At 44.7% G+C, this 23,529-nt stretch overlaps 2 protein-coding genes across 6 annotated transcripts in view; one reads left to right on the forward strand and one right to left on the reverse strand.

Annotated features, from left to right (window-relative positions):
* Positions 1–436: 436 nt before the first annotated feature.
* On the reverse strand, positions 437–21,732 carry LOC122560105 (uncharacterized). Of its 4 annotated transcripts, XM_087998707.1 has the most exons (5): positions 21,570–21,730; positions 5,465–6,244; positions 4,845–5,126; positions 1,174–1,324; positions 437–1,064 (listed from the first exon to the last, which is right to left on the reverse strand). In XM_087998707.1, exons 2-4 carry the CDS (start codon positions 5,653–5,655, stop codon positions 1,237–1,239), a joined length of 561 nt encoding a protein of 186 aa, XP_087854833.1. In that variant the 5' UTR covers positions 5,656–6,244; positions 21,570–21,730; the 3' UTR covers positions 437–1,064; positions 1,174–1,236. The 4 variants fall into 4 exon arrangements, 2 of the variants coding, with proteins under 2 accessions (XP_087854833.1, XP_087854831.1); XR_006314641.2 differs by lacking the exon at positions 5,465–6,244 and having other exon boundaries at positions 21,570–21,732; XR_015760860.1 differs by lacking the exons at positions 4,845–5,126; positions 5,465–6,244 and having other exon boundaries at positions 21,570–21,726.
* efna5b (ephrin-A5b) overlaps positions 20,980–23,529 on the forward strand; it is a 212,920-nt gene continuing 210,370 nt past the window's right edge. Inside the window, exon 1 of one of the 2 annotated variants that reach the window (XM_087998704.1) lies at positions 20,980–22,086. In XM_087998704.1, the coding sequence (XP_087854830.1) occupies positions 21,968–22,086 (119 nt within the window). In that variant the 5' untranslated portion in view covers positions 20,980–21,967. The remainder of the gene's footprint in view (positions 22,087–23,529) is intronic. The other variant, XM_043710269.2, reaches the window with a different exon arrangement.

The raw sequence follows: 23,529 nt of genomic DNA on the forward strand, positions 1-23,529 counted from the left end.
TCCTCAGTGCAATTCGTCCATACCAACAAGATATCCTAAATTAATCTAGTCCCATTTGCCAGAATTTGGCCCATATCCCTCTAAACCCGTCCTAATCGTGTATCCATCCAGGTACCTATTAAATGCTATAATTGACCCAGCCTCCGCCACCTCCTCTGGTAGCTCATTTCATACACAGACCATCCTCTGCCCCTCGGGTCCCTTTTATATCTTTCCCCTCTCACCCTAAACCTAAGCCCTCTAGTTCTGAACTCCCCCACCTTGGGGAAAAGACCTTGTCTAGTTATCCTATCCATGTCCCTTATGATTTTGTAAACTTCTATAAGGTCACCTCTCAGCATCTGATGCTCCAGGGAAAACAGGCTCAGCCTATTCAGTCTCTCCCTCCAGCTCAAATCCTCCAACCCTGGCAACACCCTTGTAAATCTTTTCTGAACCCTTTCAGGTTTCACAATCTCTTTCCTATAGAAGGGAGACAAGAATTGAATGCTGTTATCAAAACCTGAAGTCCTCACTTACCTGGTGAAATTGGCTGGCCATATTATATCTGTTAACTTGAGATGTGCATGAGTTAAGATCGAGTAAGCAGGTCACTACAAGAATTGTTGATGTGCCCAGCTGCCTTCATCACTTAATCGGTTGTTTCTCATGTAATCCTGCTTCATGAATGTCATTATTCACATTCATTATTTAGATTAGTTTTGTACAAAATGACTGAAATTTCAAAAAGGGTCTGGAAAACATACTAAATCAGAAATCAGCACTGATTTACACTGTCTTCAGCTCTTTAATCTTTCAGCTAATTCACCAGGCTGGGCTTCAGGGTAGAAAGTTGTCCAGTAAGAATAAACTTTCCAATTTCTTCCTGCTAATCTCTGGCTGTCCACTGTGACACGTGATTATGTATCAGTCAGTGGATTCAAGATTAAGTCGTCTTCTAGTCCACTCAATTAAAAATGAGATTATTTTCTGTTTCTTTTTCCTTACGATTTTGCAGTAATTAAACTCCCAATGCGAGTGAAAGTCTGTCATGTTTTTCTCTGGAGCTTGCTGCAAGTGAATACCTAAAGAGTTAAAAAAAATGACAATCAGATTCTTTAAACTTAAATTTATGTAGGTTATAATTCTGGCATTTAACTAGGATTGTACACACCAGTGACTTCCAGTACTGACCTTGTCAAAATCTGTGCAGTTAGTGAGAAGGCAGATCATTTCTGAAAGTAACCATCACCCACATCACAATGTGCTCGTCTCATAGTTGGAAACATCAGTACTGACTGCCATCCATGGGAACCAAACAAATTTAGTCCCTTTTTTGTAGTTTCTAAATGAAGAAAAGGGAAGTAAGTTAATCCATTTTCTCTTTAGCCCAGGGATACCACAATTAAGCTAAAGCTCCTATAGCTGAGCTCAGTGAACGTAAAACATTTGTTTTAGAATCCAATTTTATTTGGCAGAAAATGTAAGATTTGAGGATTCACAGCAATACTGCTCTTGCCAATTAGATTTGTATCACTTTACTAACCGTGAACTTTATTCTCTTAAAAATGAATGGTTTGGGTCAGATGACCTAAATCTCAATCTCAAACTAAATCTCAAAGCTGTTGTCAACCTACTTTTAATCTGCTCATTTTCAGCTTTAAAGTTCAAAAGGTTATTGTTTGGAGGCACCAGTTTCCTGGAAATATTTTTAGCAGGCCCTCCAAGTAATTGACTTTGTTTCAGTGCAGTGCAGAGGTTCGTAAGTGGAAACATGGAAGATACAACATGGATAAATACAATATTTATCATTTAAACTTTATAACATTTTAACACTGTTTCATCTTTCAGGTGTGGTTAGTATTCTAACATCAGTTAAGACTAAAATTGGGCCCTTGAAGACAGAAACAGGGGAATATATTACGGGGAACAAAGAAATGGCAGAAGAGTTGAATTGGTACTTCAGATCTGTGTTCACTGGGGAAGACACAAGCAATCTCCCAGAGGTAACAGTGGCTGAAGGATCTGAACTGAAGGGAATTTATATTTGCCAGGAATTGGTGTTAGAGGGACTGTTAGGTTTGAAGGTGGATAAGTCCCCAGGGCCTGCTGGTCTACATCCCAGGGTACTGAAGGAGGTGGCTCTAGAAATCGTGTATGCATTGATGATTATTTTCCAGAGTTCGACAGATTCAGGATCAGTTCCTGTGGATTGGAGGGTGGCTAATGTTGTACCACTTTTTAAGAAAGGAGTAAGAGAGAAAGCAGGAAATTATAGACCAGTTAGTCTGACCTCAGTGGTGGGAAAGATGCTGGAGTCAATTATAAAGAATGAAATTACGACACATCTGGATAGCAGTAACAGGATAGGTCAGAGTCAGCATGGATTTATGAAGGGGAAATCATGTTTGACTAACCTTCTGGAATTTTTTGAGGATGTAACTCTGAAGATGGATGAGGGAGATCCAGTAGATGTAGTGTACCTGGACTTTCAGAAAGCCTTTGATAAAGCCCCACATAGGAGGGTAGTGAGCAAAATTAGGGTGCATGGTACTGGGGGCAAAGTACTGACTTGGATTGAAAGTTGGTTGGCTGACAGGAAACAAAGAGTAGTGATAAACGGCTCCCTTTCAGAATGGCAGGCGGTGACCAGTGGGGTACCGCAGGGATCAGTGCTGGGATTGCAGCTTTTTACAATATATATTAATGATATAGAAGAAGGTATTAATAGTAACATTAGCAAATTTGCTGATGATACAAAGCTGGGTGGCAGGGTGAAATGTGAGAAGGATGTTAGGAGATTACAGGGTAACCTGGACAGGTTAGGTGAGTGGACAGATGCATGGCAGATGCAGTTTAATGTGGATAAATGTATGGTTATCCACTTTGGTGGCAAGAACAGGAAGGCAGATTACTACCTAAATGGAGTCAAGTTAGGTAAAGGGGCAGTACAAAGATCTGGATGTTCTTGTACACCAGTCAATGAAGGCAAGCATGCAGGTACAGCAGGTAGTGAAGAAAGCTAATAGCATTCTGGCCTTCATAACAAGAGGGATTGAGTATAGAAGCAAAGAGGTTCTTCTGCAGCTGTACAGGGCCCTGGTGAGACCACACCTGGAATATTGTGTGCAGTTCTGGTCTCCAAATTTGAGGAAAGACATTCTGGCTATTGAGGGAGTGCAGCGTAGGTTCACGAGGTCAATTCCTGGAATGACGGGACTATCTTATGTTGAAAGATTGGAGCGACTGAGCTTGTATACCCTTGAGTTTAGAAGACTGAGAGGGGATCTGATTGAGACATATAAGATTATTAAAGGATTGGACACTCTGGAGGCTGCAAACATGTTTCCGCTGATGGGAGAGTCCCGAACCAGAGGACACAGCTTAAAAATAAGGGGTAGGCCATTTAGGACAGAGATGAGGAGAAACTTCTTCACCCAGAGAGTGGTGGGTGTGTGGAATGCTCTGCCCCAGAGGGCAGTGGAGGTCCAGTCTCTGGATTCGTTTAAGAAAGAGTTGGATAGAGCTCTCAAGGATAGTGGAATCAAGGGTTATGGAGATAAGGCAGGAACAGGATACTGATTGAGGATGATCAGCCATGATCCTAATGAATGGTGGTGGTGCGGGCTGAATGGCCTACTCCTGCACCTGTTGTCTATTGTCTATCATTCTAAAGTTCAAAAAAGCTTTGGAATCCATAAATGACTTGGTTCCAAAAACTCTGGACTGGAGAAGTTACAGTACAATGTGTTTTCCAGTTTTAAACCTGACTCAATGAGTTTCTGAGGCCTCAGAAAGTATTATAAACATGTAAGAAGAGCACTCATTAAAGCGCATGCCTCCACCAGCCTGTGTTGGCTCAAAATTATGACAAATTTGCAAATTTTTCGTAAGGATTTTCACTGCCTGTTTCATGTTTTGTCACTACAAGGCAGAAAAATGAAATATTTTATTGAGTTTTCATCTCATTATGGAGGCTTCAGGCCAAAGCACATGCAACAACCTGCTCTGGAAACTCTGCTGAAGTGTTCACTGCTGTGACAAATTGCAGTACAGAATTCAGAGGAATTCACCCTATCTCCCAATATCAAACATCAATGTTTTAAGAATTTCCAGGATCTAGATCCAGATTTGTATTTTTGCTGAATATTGTGGACTTCCACCGCTGCCAGAAAATACAGCAGTCACAAAATTACTCAGAGACTATTAAAGAATCAATCCATTACTGTGGATATGAAATCACAGGAAGGCCAGATCGAATGAGGCTGATAAAGATCCTTCCCTAAAGGACAATTGGCACAATTGCTATCAGTCTCTTCATTCTAGATTTTCTTGAATTCAAATTTTACCATCTGTGATTGTGGACTTCAAACCCATTCCCCAGAATATTAGCCAGGAGTTGTGGATTATTTATCCAGTGACAATACCATTATGCCAACACCTCTACCCATATCAGTTGCAAGGGGTTATTACTGAAGAGCAAAGTAAGCATCACCCACTAAGATGAAGTCAAATGCAGTTTTTGAGCTCAGAGTTCTACATGAATGTATGCAGTTTTTGAGCAAAGCGCAATGTAACTCTACAAATACAAATTCACCACACAAAATGTATGTGTGCATGTGGGTCTTTGTCTGTCTGTGTGTGTGTCTGTCTGGGACGGGGGTTGTGAGTGTGAGAATGTGTGTGTGTGTGTAGTGAGTGCAGAGTGTCTTAAGTCTGTGACGGGGTGCATGTGTGGGAGTGTGTGTGTCTATAAGGGTGTGTGTGGGTGTCTGTGTGTACCTGTGTCCGTGTGTATGTGAGTGTGTGTGTGTGTAGGAATATCTGTGTGTGTGTGTGTGTGTGTGTCGTGCAATGGTGATCACCTGTAATGTGACATGAACCCAAGGTCCCGGTTGAGGCCCTCCCTATGGAAACCGAACTTAGCTATCAGCCTCTGCTCGGCCACTTTTCTCTGCTGCCTGTCCCAAAGTCCACCTTGGAGGACGGTCATCCGAAGGTCCGAGGCTGAATATCCTGGACCACTGAAGTGTTCCCCAACTGGGAGGGAACACTCCTGTCTGTTGATTGTTGTGCGGTGCCCATTCATCCGTTGTCGTAGCCTTTGCTCGGTTTCCCCAATGTACCATGCCTCCGGGCAACCTTGCCTGCAACATATAAGATAGACAACGTTGGCTGAGTCACATGAGTACCTGCCATGTACAAGGTGGGAGGTGCTCCCACGTGTAATAGTGGTATCTATGTCCACAATCTGACACGTCTTGCAGCATCCACTGTGACAGGGTTGTATGGAGTTGTCCTGAGAGCCGGGCAGTTTGTTACGAACAATGATCTGTTTGAGGTTTGGCAGTTGTTTAAAGGCAAGTAGTGGAAGTGTGGGGAAGGTCTTGGTGAGGTGCTCATCCTCATTGATAATGTGTTGCAGGTCACGAAGAACATGGTTTAATTTTTCAGCCCCTGGGAAATACTGAACAACAAAGGGTACCCTGTCGGTTGCAGCACGTGTCTGTCTCCTGAGGAGGTCATTACGGTTCCTTGCTGTGGCATCTCAGAACTGGCGGTCGATGAGTTGAGCATCATACCCCATTCGTTTGAGGGCATCCTTGAGTACTTCCAGGTGTCCGTCACGTTCCTCCTCATCTGAGCAGATCCGGTGTATGCGTAGGGCTTGTCCATAGGGAATGGCTGTTTTAATATGTTTTGGGTGGAAGCTGGAGAAGTGTAGCATTGTGAGATTGTCTGTGGGTTTGCGGTAGAGTGTGGTGCTGAGGTGTCCGTCCTTGATGGAGACGCACGTGTCCAAGAATGAGACAGACAGTCGAGAGTAGTCCATGGTGAGTTTGATGGTGGGATGAAAATTGTTGATGTCACTGTGTAGTTTTATCAGTGACTCCTCGCCATGGGTCCAGAGGAAGAAAATGTCATCAATGTACCTGGTGTATAATGTCGGTTGGAGATCCTGCATAGAGAAGAAATCTTGTTCGAACCTGTGCATAAAAATGTTGGCATATTGGGGTGCAAATTTGGTCCCCATGGCTGTTCCGTGTGTCTGGATGAAGAATTGGTTGTCAAAGGTGAAGACGTTATGATCGAGGATAAAGCGGATGAGTTGTAGGATGGTGTTTGGAGACTGGCAGTTGTTGGTGTTGAGTACTGAGGCTGTTGCTGCGATGCCATCCTTGTGGGGGATGCTGGTGTAGAATGCGGAAACATCCATTGTGACGAGGAATGTTTCCGGTTTGACTGGTCCATGGGTGCTGAGTTTCTGTAAGATGAATTTGTGTAAAACTCTGTTATCTCACTTTTTAGATTAGAATCAATCTAAACATGAGGTCATAAACAGAGAACACAGGGGGCTAACACCTTCAACATATTGTCTAGCTATCACCATTGTTAACAGCTAACCCGAGAATGCAATTTTAAAAAAAAGGGTATTGTGATTTACACATGAAAGAAGTGAAACTATCACTGTAATCTAACAGATGAAAGGCTTAACAGACAATCAGTTTTTCAATGTATAATTTCAGCTACATCACACTGCAAATTTTTGCTATAAATTCTGTGTTACAATCGAGCCCTCCACAATCACCTGATGAAGGAGCGTCGCTCCGAAAGCTAGTGTGATTCCAGTTAAACCTGTTGGACTATAACCTGGTGTTGTGTGATTTTTAACTTTGTATACTGGAAGACTACCTCCATTGGGCAACATAAGCATTGAGATTCCTTATATAATAATATTGGCTTTAATGGCAACTCCTTAAAAAAAGATGAAAGCCTTTTGCTCCCTATCCAAGAGGAGGTAATGGCCTAACAGTATTAGAACTAAAGTATTAGTACAGAAACCCAAGTAATGTTCTGAGATCTTGGATTTAAATCCTCGAGACGGTGAAATTTGAATTCAACAGAAATCTAGAATTAAGTGCCCAGTGATGACTATTGTCAGTTGTCAGACAAATTCATCTGGTTCACAAATGTCCTTCAGGAAAGGAAACTGCCATACATTCCTGGTCCTGCCGATATTTGGCTCCAGACTCACATCAATGTGGGTGACTCTTATCTGGGCAACTGGCATAGGTAATAAATGGTGGCCTAACTGGTGACATCCATACCCACGAATGAATTTTATAAAAGCTTAATGCTGAAATAAGGCACATCAAAGCCATCCTGTGGAATAATGACTACCCTGATCAGATTGTTTCTTCCTGTACATAATGCAAAGTTATTAATGGGCTAAAGGTCACAACGTCCAATTGTGAAAGTGCTTAGTCTACTTTAGATTATCCTGGATCACCTAGTAAGAGTGCACTTACCGACCAATCAGCATGCAATATAAAAATGTTGTTCCCCTTTATATTGGCATTCTTCTGAATTGTCCTGATTAATGCAAAATGAACAGCTTTGACAAAATGTGTCTTTTCAGCAAATGACTTATTTGATATCTCTGCCATATTTTTGTTTGTCAAAAAATTGAAAAACTTCATCCCTCAGAGTTCTTATCTTTCTTTTCACAATTCAATCAATATTGTTACACATATAAAGTGCTGTACCAATCTTTCAGATATTTTAGTGTATCAAATAATATGCCTTTCTTACTTCTGGTTTCCTGCTTTTAACCTCTCATTTTCTCAAATTTTCCTTCAGTTGTTCATTATTATTGTTCTTCAGTCATCAAAGGTTTCTTCTTCAACTTCTTTGGTTTTCTAATCTCTTTATTTATTCAGGGCATTCTAAAATTAATGGCCTATTTCCTTTTTAATAGAGGCATTTTTTTTCTTTTAAAACAACCCACATTACATTAAGTTCCCATGCTACATTCTCCTTCCATCTTGTCTAGCACACTCCTAATCCTCTAGTTAGGTTTCCCTTTATCTAGTTGGATCTTAAATCTTAAACATTAACACTACTCCCAAGGTGCTGACATAAATTAGTTCATCAACCTTATCTATGCCACTATTTATAACAAGATTTAGGAAAAGCCCCACTATTATAAATCTATATGCAATCCTTTGGAAATTTTTCATGTGTTCTAGGGAGTCAATTACTTTAATCTAATGCTTCCCCTATGATCAACTGCTAAATGGATAGCAGTTTCAAATACAAATTCCTAACACAATATTTGTAAATCTTATTTATCTTTCTAAATGACTGCAAAGTTCCTCTTCCTTATTTTCTTCCTACCATTTGGCAATGTGTAATATACTCTGGTAATGAAGCAGCTCTTTTAATTTTGGGTTCCAATTGCTTTGACTCTGTTTGCTCTTCTTTCTTCTTGTTACAACTCTAATCCAATAAGACTATTAATATTTGACTACCATTATTGGATTTTAATTCCTAAGAGTTTCATGGACTAAAGGTGGTTTTAAAAAGGACACTAATGCTGTGATCATCTAATAAGCCCAAATAATTAACACATAATATAGGAAACCTCTGCATCAGAATTATTATTTTAATCAAAAGATACTGAAATTCTGTGAGGTATCAAGAAATTCACTTTTGTTTTACTAGCACTTACATGATAAATTTACATTTGAGAGATGAAAGGTCACCTCTGACTATCCAGCTTTAATTCAACAATGACACAGAAACCAGAACCCACAACCCACAAGAGACCTGCGTATCAATAATGACCGTTGTGCACAAAGGAGAGAGAAAGCGACTTGGACTAGTAACAGGAAGGATACTGAAAGCTTTTCTCTCTTTTTCTCTAATTTTTGGAAATGAGCTCTGGTGAAAAAGCAACTTGGAAAAAAGATACTGAGAAATCCAGGTAATCAACAGCTACATGAGGAAACAGGACAACAGCTGCACAGTTGGGACTGGGGTTGTGCTCTCACAAATCAATGACTCTCAATACTCTAAACTGTAACTGCCTTTACTTTCTTCTCTGCACAGACAATCTTTCACTTTCCTTTTAAACTTATTACCTGTATTTGTGTGTGATTGTTTGATGTCACATTTTATTACTATTTCAGGCAAAATGATTTCTCTACCTTTCCGTCAATAAAACCTTACAATTTACCATTCATTTAATCTAGTTAACTAAGTTTTAAATAAAGTGTAATAACTGCATGCTAATAACTGCATCTGTTGTGACCAACTAAGAGAGGTCAAAAAGAGCTGCCTCAATTACCTTTCCTTGTTTGATTCCAACATTGTTTACGGCACTCTTTTCACTGTTTCACTTTTATGATAACTATTAACATATCCCCTTGTATTTGTCGATGGATTTATTTTGGTAAAAGATAACACACGCTTCTGTGGAACACCCCAACTTTTGTCAAGCCTGCTTTCATGTCAGACAAGATAAACAGGGTTTCAGAAACTAAGAGTGTCCCAGGGACCTACTTTACAATTAGACAGCCTTTTAAATATAGTGATTACAAGGAAGTAATCTAATCAAATGGTTCAGATGACATCACAAACCACAAGACTGGAGCTCCAAAGGTTAATGGCTGTCATCCAATTCTGGGATTTGATTACATCCTTGAAATCACTTTGCGGTATCTGCTACTGTTTGAAAAATATACTGTTTTGATTTCGGGGAGAAGTTTTATACAGTTTTTGAGTCTGCACTGGCCTTCAGTTTAAATGCCAAAAGCCATTGTGCTCCATGTCCCTCATCCATGATGACATTTATTATGGACAGTGAAATAATCCTTACAGAGATGTCATGAAATGATCTGCAGTTGATAGCCAAAAAACACTATGCCTCATATCTATTGCCATTGGTTAAAATTATCCTGAGTAATATAATTACAGAAGACTGAAGCAAAACCTGTACTAGACACTTGCTTTAAGTTGAAGACTTTGATGTGATTACTGCAATGTGAAAATGTTTGGAGTTTTGATACCTTATACTGACAGGGCTGCTGAATCTCCAGCCCAATATCTTTAATATTTCATGAAAGGAAACTATGCATTTTTTTTAACCAGATCCCACTTCACAATACATCCTGTTATTTTTGTGCAGTAATTGTAAATACTGCTGTTTTCTGATGGTCACTCATCTACTGCTCCTTATTAGCTGCGGGTTCCATTAATAGTGGTTCTTATTGGTGGGTAGAAAGTTGTGGGTTCAAGGCTGTGGGCTTCACTTCAAACATCAAGATTAACATTGCAGGATTTCACTTTCAGTGATGGTGTCTTTTGGATAATACGTTAAACTGGAATAGTATCTATCCTCCCAAGTAGAGTAAAAATCCCAAGTTATAGGTAGTTACAACACAGATTATTTGTTTACTTCTCTCATCTCCCTTTGTGGGACTTTGCTGCATGTAAATTTGCTACCATGTTCCCGACAAGGACTGAATTTCAAAAAAGGTGCTTTAAGTTGTTAAGTGGCTATAATTAGAGCGTTTTACTCTTTTCTTTATCCTACACATTCACTTTGCTTCAACTCAATAAAATGTAGAGCAATCAAAAAAAGAAGAAATGGCAATAAGCATCAACCACAATAGAAAAGAGCCATTCAAATCTACATTACTAAGCATCAGGTTAGAGACTGACTCTATATATACAGCAAAGGATCAGCTCCAGGGATCTGCATTGGACGCTCAGCAAGAACTAGTGCACAGTTGCACTCTAGAGAGTGAAGGTGAGATACCCCAACAGCTTGCCAGAGAGCTTGAATCTTAGCTGTGCTGTAGTTTCATACAAAGCATTAATAATTATTATATTGATTATTAGTAGGCATCATCGGTAACGTGAGACCACATGTAACTGGAATCTGAGGGACTACGAGCCATGCTAAAATCTGTTTCTGTAAATCATCAATAAATGTTCACTAGCTGGCACTATTCTGTATTCCAGCTCTCTTCTAGTATAGCCACATAGACCCCAGATATTGTTTAAATGCAAAGAGGGCAAAGTGGACTATTTCAAGGATGAAACCTACATTCAAAGATTTATCCCTGTATGCCACTAACTTTAAGATGCAGTGAGCACCCTGCCTATGAAATTCTTTATAATGGCACAGAGCATGCACAAGTCCATATCGAATGTATGTGGTAACACCAAGCATGGTAATGAGATCATGCAATGGGTGTTAGCTCTATGACAGCTGCAGTGGGAAGTGCCAGTATATTTTCTCCTGAGCCATCTGCTTACTGTGGCTGAGGAAATCCTTCCATGGACACGTGACTTTAAAATGAGAAATGTAGTCAGCGGGATTTGAACCTACGTAGGGATTAAACCACTCAGCCAAAACTACATTTACATTGAAAAAGCAGCATAATTAAGTCCCAGCTGAAACTGGATCCTTATTAGTTGACTCAGATAGACCCTTTGTTTGGAAACATATAAAAGTAGCCAACTCAGTGAAACTGAGCCTTCGAATGCAAATTACAATAGACTGTTGGAGTAAAGTGATGAAAGCAGAAAGATTTGGGGTTTATTTTGCTCGAGGAAAGCAAGTGATTGGCAAGTATTTCTTGTCTTCAATGTGGAAGTTCTTCAGTTGATAATGGAAGAGAATCACAATAAAGTTAAGGGTAGTGATTCTTTACATGGAAATATCAGGGATACTAGAGTGAATTATAATCTGATAAAAATGGATGGTGAGATGACGTGTTGCAGCTGAGGCAAGTGGGAGCTTCTGGACATATCTATAGTAAATGTTTGCAGTTGGTGTAACTTCAGATCTGAGTTGAAGAGATGGAGTCTGAGTTTAATATATTTTAGTGCACTAGGGAAGGCAAAGGTTACCTGTACACTTTGTTCCAAGACTTGATCATGCCCCTTAGATTAGGTAATTCAAATTTGACCTGTGATCAAGGACAGAAGGGTGTGATTGTAGATGCGGAAGGAACAAGGATCCAAAGGTAATGGAGGTATTAGGGATATGCTGGATCACAAGGTTACAGATTGTGGTTGAATACAATTGCAATGCTGCTGATGAGCCACATTCATGAGTACCCAGATATGAGTTGCTAGATCTGTTTGAAATCTGTTCTATCTAATATGGTGGCATGTAACATTGTGGAGCATACCCTCAATAAAGATGGGACTTTGTCTCCACAATGTTTATACAGTGGCTAGGTGAGGTCAAGTAAGTTTTTAACTTCTTGTCGCTTCCCTCTTACCATCCTGCTGTAGACCCAGTCTAACAGCTATATCTTTAGACCTCAGTATGACGGAGATTGAAGTCCCACACCAAGAGTACAGTCTGTGCTATTGCTACCCTCAGTGCTTCTTTCCAGTGGTGTTCAACATGGAAGGGCACTGATTCGCCAGTTAGGTGGAGTGGGGGTGGGGAGAGTGGCATGGATTGTGATGTTGGCATTGGTGGGAATCTGTGGTCAGCGAAAGGTTTCCTTCGCTTTGTATTTGAGAATGCCATGAGACATCATGGGATTCAAAACCCAAATGAAACCAAATTTGAACAAACTATATAGGTAGAAGCCCCTTCAAGTGGTATTGCAGCAGAGGACAAAATCTCAAAAAAAAGTTGATAATCTTAATTAAAATGTCACTTGACGGGTTGATGATGCATGCTTTCCGTTGTAAGGTTCACTTGTCATGGAAGCCTTCAAGCACAGCAGCAAATGCTTCAAAATATATGAACATAGATATTCATCCCCCAGTTAACCACCACCAAGTGTGTACCATTAAACACCCAATTAACAATGATTCACAAACAGGCCACTCAGAAATTCAGTGTGTGGAACACCTTCTTGTTGTAAAATTTGGTTGGGTCTTGAAGGTGACAGTGCAGATCAATGTTTAAACAGTCAACAAAATATTGTAGCAATGATGAGGGCAAATTTGAAATTTCTCTTCTCCTGGTCAGAATCCTTTTCTGTCAACTACCTGATAGTTGCATGGTCTGCAAACTGACCGCTATTAATATTAAGTTTTACACCCTAAATTCAGACCAAAGTATAAATGCTGAGCACCACAATTATCTTAACAGTCACAGTTTTTATACAATCATATACAGGCCCATATCCCTCTCCACCGTCTGGATCAGTGGTGCTGGAAGAGCACAGCAGTTCAGGCAGCATCCGACGAGCAGCAAAATCGACGTTTCAGGCAAAAGTTCTTCATCAGGAATAAAGGCAGAGAGCCTGAAGCGTGGAGAGATAAGCTAGGGGAGGGTGGGGGTGGGGAGAAAGTAGCATAGAGTACAATAGGTGAGTGGGGGAGGAGATGAAGGTGATAGGTCAGGGAGGAGAGGGTGGAGTGGATAGGTGGAAAAGGAGCGAGGCAGGTCGGACAAGTCCGGACAGGTCAAGGGGACAGTGCGGGCTGGAAGTTTGAAACTAGGATGAGGTGGGGGAAGGGGAAATGAGGAAGCTGTTGAAGTCCACATTGATGCCCTGGGGTTGAAGTGTTCCGAGGCGGAAGATGAGGCGTTCTTCCTCCAGGCGTCTGGTGGTGAGGGAGCGGCGGTGAAGGAGGCCCAGGACCTCCATGTCCTCAGCAGAGTGGGAGGGGGAGTTGAAATGTTGGGCCACGGGGCGGTTTGGTTGATTGGTGCGGTGTCTCGGAGATGTTCCCTAAAGCGCTCTGCTAGGAGGCGCCCAGTCTCCCCAATGTAGAGGAGACCGTATCGGGAGCAACGGATACAATAAATGATATTAGTGGATGTGCAGGTAAAACTTTGATGGATGTGGAAGGCTCCTTTAGGGCCTTGGATAGAGGTGAGGGAGGAGGTGTGGGCACAGGTTTTACAGTTCCTGCGGTGGCAGGGGAAAGTGCCAGGATGGGAGGGTGGGTCGTAGGGGGGCGTGGACCTGACCAGGTAGTCACGGAGGGAACGGTCTTTGCGGAAGGCGGAAAGGGGTGGGGAGGGAAATATATCCCTGGTGGTAGGGTCTTTTTGGAGATGGCGGAAATGTCGGCGGATGATTTGGTTTATGCGGAGGTTTGTAGGGTGGAAGGTGAGCACCAGGGGCGTTCTGTCCTTGTTATGGTTGGAGGGGTGGGGTCTGAGGGTGGAGGTGCGGGATGTGGACGAGATGCGTTGGAGGGCATCTTTAACCACGTGGGAAGGGAAATTGCGGTCTCTGAAGAAGGAGGCCATCTGGTGTGTTCTGTGGTGGAACTGGTCCTCCTGGGAGCAGATACGGCGGAGGCGGAGGAATTAGGAATACGGGATGGCATTTTTGCAAGAGATAGGGTGGGAAGAGGTGTAATCCAGGTAGCTGTGGGAGTCGGTGGGTTTGTAGAAAATGTCAGTGTCAAGTCGGTCGTCACTAATGGAGATGGAGAGGTCCAGGAAGGGGAGGGAGATGTCAGAGATGGTCCAGGTAAATTTAAGGTCAGGGTGGAATGTGTTGGTGAAGTTGATGAATTGCTCAACCTCCTCGCGGGAGCACGAGGTGGCGCCAATGCAGTCATCAATGTAGCGGAGGAAGAGGTGGGGAGTGGTGCCGGTGTAATTACGGAAGATCGACTGTTCTACGTAGCCAACAAAGAGACAGGCATAGCTGGGGTCCATACGTGTGCCCATGGCTACCCCTTTGGTCTCGAGGAAGTGGGAGGATTCAAAGGAGAAATTGTTAAGGGTGAGGACCAGTTCGGCTAAACGAATGAGAGTGTCGGTGGAAGGGTAATGTTGGGGACGTCTGGAGAGGAAAAAACGGAGGGCTTGGAGGCCGTGGTCATGGTGGATGGAGGTGTAGAGGGATTGGATATCCATGGTGAAGATGAGGCATTGGGGACCGGGGAAACGGAAGTCTTGGAGGAGGTGGAGGGCGTGGGTGGTGTCTCGAACGTATGTGGGGAGTTCCTGGACTAGGGGGGGATAGGACAGTGTCGAGATAGGTAGAGATGAGTTCAGTGGGGCAGGAGCATGCTGAGACAATGGGTCGGCCAGGGTGGTCAGGCTTGTGGATCTTGGGAAGGAGGTAGAACCGGGCAGTGCGGGGTTCCCGGACTATGAGGTTGGAAGCTGTGGGTGGGAGATCTCCTGAGCTGATGAGGTTCTGTATGGTCTGGGAGATGATGGTTTGGTGATGGGGGGGTGGGGTCATGGTTGAGGGGGCAGTAGGAGGAGGTATCCTCGAGTTGACGTTTGGCTTCAGCGGTGTAGAGGTCAGTGCGCCAGACTACCTCTCCACCGTTCCTATTCATATACTCATCCAAATGCCTTTTAAATGTTGTAGTTGTACCAGCCTCCAACACTTCCTCTGGCAGCTCATTCCATATACGCACCACCCTCTGTGTGAAAAAGTTACTCCTTAGCTCCCTTTCAAATCTTGCCCCCCTTACTTTAAACCTATGCCCTCTGGTTTTCTAGGACTCTCCCACCCTAGGGAAAAGACCTCGACTATTCACCCTATCCACGACCCTCAAGATTTTATAAACCTCCATAAGGTCACCCTTCAGTCTCCATTGCCCAAAGAAAACAGCCCAAGCCTATTCAGCCTCTCTGTATAGCTCAAACCCTCCAACCCTGGCAACATACTAGCAAATCTTTTCTTAACCCTTTCAAGTTTCATAACACTCTTCCTAAAGCAGTGAGTCCAGAACTGCACGCAATACTCCAAAAGTGGCCGAACCAATATACTGTAAAGCTGCAACATGATCTCCCAACCTCGATACTCAATGCACTGACCAATAAGGGCAAGCATAACAAAAGCCTCCTTCACTATCCTATCTACCTGTGACTCCACTTTCAAGGAAATATGAACCTGCACTCCAAGGTTTGTTCAACAGCCCTCTCCAGGACCTTACCATGAAGCGTATAAGTTAAAACAATGACTGCAGATGCTGGAAACCAGATTCTGGATTGGTGGTGCTGAAGAGCACAGCAGTTCAGACAGCATCCGAAGAGCAGTAAAATCGATGTTTCGGGCAAAAACCTTTAATCAGGAATACAGGCAGAGAGCATGAAGGGTAGAGAGATAAGTGAGAGGAGGGTGGGGGTGGGGAGAAAGTAGCATAGAGTACAATAGGTGAGTGGGGGAGGCGATGAAGGTGATAGGTCGGGGGGGAGGGTGGAGTGGATAGGTGGAAAAGAAGACAAGTCATGGGGACAGTGCTGAACTGGAAGTTTGGAACTGAGGTGAGGTGAGGGAAGGGGAAATGAAACTGTTGAAGTCCACATTGATGCCCTGGGGTTGAAGTGTTCCGAGGTGGAAGGTAAGGCGTTCTTCCGCCTCAACCTGTCTACCCCCCTCCCCCACTCCAACCTCTCACCCTCACAACGCGCAGCCCTCCAATCCCTCTGCTCCAATCCTGACCTCACCATCAAGCCAGCAGATAAAGGGGGCGCAATGGTAGTCTGGCGTACTGACCTCTACACCGCTGAAGCCAAACGCCATCTCGGGGACACCTCTTCCTACTGCTCCCTCAACCATGACCCCACACCCCATCACCAAACCATCATCTCCCAGACCATACAGAACCTCATCAGCTCAGGAGATCTCCCACCCACAGCTTCCAACCTCATAGTCCGGGAACCCCGCACTGCCCGGTTCTACCTCCTTCCCAAGATCCACAAGCCTGACCACCCTGGCCGACCCATTGTCTCAGCATGCTCCTGTCCACTGAACTCATCTCTACCTACCTCGACACTGTCCTATCCCCGCTAGTCCAGGAACTCCCCGCATACGTTCGAGACACCACCCACGCCATCCACCTCCTCCAAGATTTCTGTTTCCTCGGCCCTCAATGCCTCATCTTCACCATGGATATCCAATCCCTCGACACCTCCATCCGCCATGACCAGGGCCTCCAAGCCCTCTGTTTCTCCCTCTTCCGACGTCACCAACAGGACCTTTCCACTGACACTCTCATTCGTTTGGCCGAACTGGTCCTCACCCTTAACAATTTCTCCTTCGAATTCTCCCACTTCCTCCAGACCAAAGGGGTAGCCATGGGCACCCGTATGGGCCCCAGCTAAGCCTGTCTCTTTGTTGGCTACGTAGAACAGTCGATCTTCCGTAATTACCACTCCCCACCTCTTCCTCCGCTACATTGATGACTGCATTGGCGCCACCTTGTGCTCTCGTGAGGAGGTTGACCAATTCATCAACTTCACCAACACATTCCACCCTGACCTTAAATTTACCTGGACCATCTCTGACACCTCCCTCCCCTTCCTGGACCTCTCCATCTCCATTAATGACGACCGACTTGATACCGACAATTTTTACAAACCCACCGACTCCCACAGTTACCTGGATTACACCTCTTCCCACCCTATCTCTTGCAAAAATGCCATCCCGTATTCCCAATTCCTCCGCCTCCGCCGGATCTGATTCCAGGAGGACCAGTTCCACCACAGAACACACCAGATGGCCTCCTTCTTTAGAGATCGCAATTTCCCTTCCCATGTGGTTAAAGATGCCTTCCAACGCATCTCGTCCACATCCCGCACCTCTGCCCTCAGACCCCATCCCTCCAACTGTAACAAGGACAGAACGCCCCTGGTGCTCACCTTCCACCCTATAAACCTTCGCATAAACCAAATCATCCGCCGACACTTCCTCCACCTCCAAACAGACCCCACCACCAGGGATATATTTCCCTCCCCACCCCTTTCTGCCTTCCGCAAACTCCGTTCCCTCCGTGACTACCTGGTCAGGTCCACGCCCCCCTACAACCCACCCTCCCATCCTGGCACCTTCCCCTGCCACTGCAGGAACTGCAAAACGTGCGCCCACACCTCCTCCCTCACCTCCATCCAAGGCCCTAAAGGAGCCTTCCACATCCAAAGTTTTACCTGCACATCCACCAATGTCATTTATTGTATCCGTTGCTCCCGATGCGGTCTCCTCTACATTGGGGAGACTGGACGCCTCCTAGCAGAGCGCTTTAGGGAACATCTCCGGGACACCTGCACCAATTAACCACACCGCCCTGTGGCCCAACATTTCAACTCCCCCTCCCACTCTGCCGAGGACATGGAGGTCCTGGGCCTCCTTCACCGCCGCTCCCTCACCACCCGATGCCTGGAGGAAGAACGCCTCATCTTCCACCTCGGAACACTTCAACCCCAGGGCATCAATGTGGACTTCAACAGTTTCCTCATTTCTCCTTCCTCCACCTCACCCCAGTTCCAAACTTCCAGCTCCGCACTGTCCCCATGACTTGTCCAATCTGCCTATCTTCTTTTCCACCTATCCACTCCCCCCCTCCCCCCCGACCTATCACCTTCATCCCCTCCCCCACTCACCTATTGTACCTAATGCTACTTTCTCCCCACCCCCACCCTCCTCTCACTTATCTCTCCACCCTTCAGGCTCTCTGCCTGTATTCCTGATGAAGGGCGTTTGCCCGAAATGTCGATTTTACTGCTCCTCGGATGCTGCCTGAACTGCTGTACTTTTCCAGCACCACCAATCCATTAAGTGTGTAAGTCCTGATCTGATTTACTTTTCCAAAATGTAGCACTTCACATTAATTAAATTAAAGTCCATCTGCTACTCCTTAGCCCTAATGGCTCATCTGATCAAAATCCCGTGGTACCTCTGATCTCCACTACACCTCCAATTTTGGTGTCATCTGTAAACCTACCAACCATATCTCCTGTGTTGACATCCAAATCATTTATATAAATGATAAAAAGCAATGGACCCAGCACTGGCACACCACTGGTTACAGGCCTCCAGTCTGAAAAGCAACCCTCAACTACCACCTCTCTCTTCTACTTTAGAGCCCATTTTGTTCTTGTTCTTTCCCTACAATTGTTGTTGAAACAAGAAACGAAGATCAGTGACTGCCTTTATAATAAAGCGTTGCCTCCCTCACAACCCTAGTCCTGTTGTGATATCCTTTTGCAGGATGCTCACTTGCTGAAACACCTTTTTGGTCCTTGCCTCCTTCACCACCTTCTTTGACGTTCCAGAAGACGTTACTGCCAGGTTTGCTGTTTACTGTTGCAACCTCATTAGGAATCCCAGCAAGATGCCCATCATTTCCAGAACTCCTACAGTTGTCAAATGATTGAGCTACAGCCAAAGTCAGCTCTCTCAAACCTCAGGTCCATATAATTTAGAGCACTGAAATTGAACTTTTGACCAAAAAGCTTAATGTTGGCATTTAGGTCCCCATGAGCTCTTTCCCACCTTTCTTTCTTGCTCGTGTCCTTTTCTAACCCCCTTAAATTAAATAAATATAAAGTGAAAACAACTAAAACTTGGTTCCAAAAGTCTGTGCAGCTAAAAGTCTCCCACCACCTATTGACTTCAATGGAAATAAAAATAAGGAGATGTGAAACAGATCTCTGCTGAATAAAGTCCAGATCTACCACAATGTAACCAGCTCTGCCTCATTTGTCAATTCAAACTTAGCAACAAAATGTCTGCTGACTTGCTTATTAAATCAATGGCTTTGCAAACATAAGGTTCTCTGTCTCATTGTTTCACCTACATTATCAATAAGAACTTTTAATGCAAAGCGCAGTTGATCTTGCTTATCCAATGGAAAGTACAGGATACAATTCAAAAATAGAAACATAGAAAATAGGAGCAGGACTATGCCATTCCACCCACTATATATGTTCATGGATTGTTTTCCTTAGAACAGAGGAGGCTGAAGTGTGATTTACTCGAACTGTACAAAATACTGAGGGTTTGCTTCCAGTGGATTTGGAAGAGACCTGTTTCGTCGAATGAAAAGGTCAATGAGCAGCGATCATACAGACTGGGGGTCATTGGTAGAAGAATTACAGGGGACAAAAGGAAATACGTTTTCATCCAAAGGGTGCTAGGTGTCTGGAATTTACTAGGAGAAAGTGAGGACTGCAGATGCTGGAGATCAGAGAAAAGCACAGCAGGTCAGGCAGCATCGGAGGAGTAGTAGAGTCAACGTATCCAGCATAGGGATGCTGCCGATGCTGCCTGACCTGCTGTGCTTTTCCAGCACTACACTTTTCGAATCTGGAATTTACTGCTCAGTTTGGTGATTGAGGTGAAAACCCTCAACTCACTTAAAATCAACTCGCATCTGCGCCTATAGTATTGTGGCTTGCGAACCTACAAACTAAGTGCTGGAAAGTGGGATTAGAATGAAGACCTGTTTATTCAGCCGTAGCAGACACAATGGGTTGAATGAGCTCTTTTCTGTGCAGTATATTTTCTATGGACCTATCTACAACATTTGAAGAAAACATTCTAAATATTAGAAATGCACAACATTTGATCGAAAACGCTAAGCTGAGTAACAATATATTCATGTGGCGCTTGTGTGTCTGTAGTAAGTGGTCGCGCCACCAGGAGGAGTATTGGAGCTGTGTAACAAGAGTTTCCGATCTGTGAACGAAATCCTGGGGACTGGGTGATTTCGCCAAACAGCCCGGAATAAAGTGGAAAGTAGGAAAAGCAGACACAGCCTGAGAAACACAGGCTGCGAGTCATCTTTGGAGCAATTCGACAAACTGCACATGGGGTGGGGAGCAAAGCTGAGTGTGACCTGATGAATGTTTTGGGTGAAGATCTTTTTATAGTTATGCAAATACTGCCTCGGAGCATTCCTGGGTTTGGTGCCGCTGCATTTGTAACCAATAGCCTGGGGCAGTGACACCAGGTCTCTCTTCCAGCAGGCGAAGGACTGACCATTTATTTTTACACATTACTCACGCCCGTTGACTTAACCTGACAATAAAGCCACATGACTGAATCGGGGGTATTATTTTCTTCCCTAGTTTATATATTAGCAGATGGGTTCATCTGAAACATTAATCTATCATTTAAGACATTGTCAGTTCTGGGAGAACCAGAGGGTGAGGGGAGGTCTGCAATTATTTTCGACACAATGACTCGACTTGCTGAGAGATTCTGTTGAAAGTTAAGCCGAAGCTGTGAAGCGTGTTAAGACAGGGAGAAGGGATACTGCAGGCGCCTGTGCTGCTGGGGAAGGCTGTGGGTAAATCCGGCGATTGGTGGGAGGGAGCCAGAGGGCAGGGCGAGAGCAGCCTATCAGCCTTTGCGAGGGGACGGCTTCCACATGCCCCACCCCTTCAACATGTGGAGGGGGTGAATTTCCAAACAGCCCCCACCCTCCCCAACAAAGGCTGGCAGATCCGCCTCCAAAACATCACCGAGCCGCCAGACTGTCAATGAAACGGCGGCGCTGCTGTTCTGTCGGCTTTCCCCGCCCATCGGCACCACTCGCTCAGTCACCCGACCCGGATTTCTCTTTCGGATCCCGGCTGCTCGCTTTTCTCATCCTGAGAGGAGAGGAGAGGAGAGGGAGGGGCGCACACACAGCCCACCCCAAACAGCAGCAGCAGCAGCAGCAGCACCACCCCCTCCCCAAACCTGGAGAGACTTGTTTTGCATTCGGCTGCTGTTGCCCGGACCGTGTTTGCAGAGCGCTAACCAGGACTGACTGACTGTGTGTGTGTCTGTGAGTGACTGAGTGCGGACTGCAGCGTCTACTTTGTGTTCCAGCTCCTCAAACCACATCTTTCAAAGTCTGTCTTCACTGGGGGCGGAGAGGGGGGGGGGATTTTATTTTGTCAGAGGGGGCTGGCCGGAGAGAGCAAGAGAAAAGGATGCTATGACTGACTGGCTGCCGCCTCAGGAATCTCCAGCTGCCCTTGTTCTCCCCCCGTCAGTAACTGAATATATAGATACATATATATAATTTAAACATATTGATCTCTCTCGCACACATTACCCGCAGCAGCAACAACGCACCTGGGCCCCTCGTTTCTGCTGCCAGTTGCACACAGATTGCGGACTTAACCTCGTTTTAAAGAACCAGCCCAGAACTTTGCGCCGATCCCACTCTCCGCTGCGGGCTCGGGGATTGACTTTTGAGTTCGCCGATCACATTTAGTGTTCAGATGTCTCTGTAATTCCTTCCCAAGACTCCGCAGTGTGTGCACAACACGAACTGCCGGCATTTCTCTCCTCACTTCTTGTTCGATCTTGGACTTTGCCTCTCCGATTCCGGGACTTTGTCACTTCTCTTCTCCCCCCCCCCCCCCCCCCCCCTTGCCCGGAGGACAGTGAATGAGAAGACGGGTCATCTGAAGCTGCAAACTTTGGAGAAAGAACGAGGCAGCCGAGTTGCTCTCTGCCTGTCTGCAGCGATGATCAACGTGGAGACGGTTGTCGTCTTGGTCGTCCTGTGTGTGTGTGTTTGGTCGCAGGAGCCCAGCAAAGTGGTTGCCGACCGGTACGCCGTCTATTGGAACAGCAGCAACCCGAGGTGAGGCGCGCCTGGAGCGGCGGCGGTGGGAGGCCGGGGGGGAGTGAGCCCGCTTTCCTCGTCCCGGCTGGGGGGGGGGGGGGGGGGGAGACAGGATTCCACCTTTTACTGCTCTCGCTTTTTAAGTTAAAATAAAATGAGAATTATCTTGGGTTTAGATCATCCTGACATTATGACTTCACCAATACAAGAAATAAATGAAGAATGGAAGGGGTTGGGTGGGGAAGAGAAATAATTTAAAGCAGACAAGGCCGACTTGGGTAATGCATGAAGTGGGCAAGAGGGTAATTTCAGGTGAACTGGTGACACTTGAACATATACTGGCTTGGTATTGGGAATGTATTGAAATGCAGCTCACTGTCCAAGTTACAGACACACAGGCAGCACATGGTCCGGTTGTTTGAGGTGGCCGCATTTCTCTGCCACATTCCCCCACCCCAGGTCTGTGCGCTGAAAGCTGCAGCCACTGAGTTTTAAAGCGGGCCTATGATAAGCCGATGTGCCGCCGAATTGAAAGCCGCCTTCCTGTGGCGCCGGGGGCCGCAGCTGAAATTCAGGAGGAGCCCCATCAAACTTAGCGAGGCAGCAGACTCCTCCACATGGCTCCCTTGCATTTATGCAGCGAAGTTGGATTTATTGTTGTAAGATCGGATAACAATGTGGCTTCTCGCCGGACGGTCCGTTCTCCAAAAGCGTGTAAAATATTCCTTTAAAAAAAATAACCGGGCGGTGATTACATTTGGGAGTTTTGAAACGAACAACGTGCAATATTTAATGAAATAATCAGACTGTATGTAAATCCCGAGGTTGTGCGAGCTGGTTCCTAGGAGCGGGGTAGAAGAGTTAAAAGTTTGGGTAAACTTGGGAGTCTGCTTCAGTTTTGAGTCTGTGACCGGAGTCGGCACACATCCAAGCAACATCAGGTCAGGACGCTTGGAAACAGCTTCGCCTTGTTTTATTCCAAGTTTCACTCAGTGATCTGTACAGTTACAGTTATTTGCAAAGTTGACCATTTCCATTTCTTCAAATTTCCTTTGCCTTAAATGCATTGCCCCTCTGTTTTCCTCTTTCTAACACCGAAATTATAAAACATTTCTTTCGTTTGAGGAACAACATCTGGATTTGGATAGCAGCTGCACCCGTTCACTAATCTTATTATTGAGGCTGAAAGTTTTAATTATAAACGTGAACTAGAAGTGCAAGTCGATGTGTTAGATAATTACTAAGCAATTCGAGGATTAAAAACAAAAAAAAAAAAAACCTCTTTCTGTGAGGGAGACTTTAATTACAAATTATTAGGAATTACCACATTTTTGAAGTCTGGTGCTGTGCCGCAAACAGCGTTAGCAACCTGGTCACCAATTGTCGCCATAAATTTATTATCTACCGTCAAGTTCTGTCACCCATTGTTTCTTTTTCAGAGGTTTATATGACACATGGCGA

This window comes from Chiloscyllium plagiosum, unplaced genomic scaffold (genome assembly GCF_037043375.1).
Source record: "Chiloscyllium plagiosum isolate Xiang-an unplaced genomic scaffold, Cpla_swu_hap1 HiC_scaffold_2, whole genome shotgun sequence".
NCBI classification, from domain to species: domain Eukaryota; kingdom Metazoa; phylum Chordata; class Chondrichthyes; order Orectolobiformes; family Hemiscylliidae; genus Chiloscyllium; species Chiloscyllium plagiosum.

Excerpts from the sequence above, each read along its gene's own strand:
- LOC122560105 (XM_087998705.1), bottom strand. The coding sequence starts at position 6,196 with ATGGATGTTTCCGCATTCTACACCAGCATCCCCCACAAGGATGGCATC.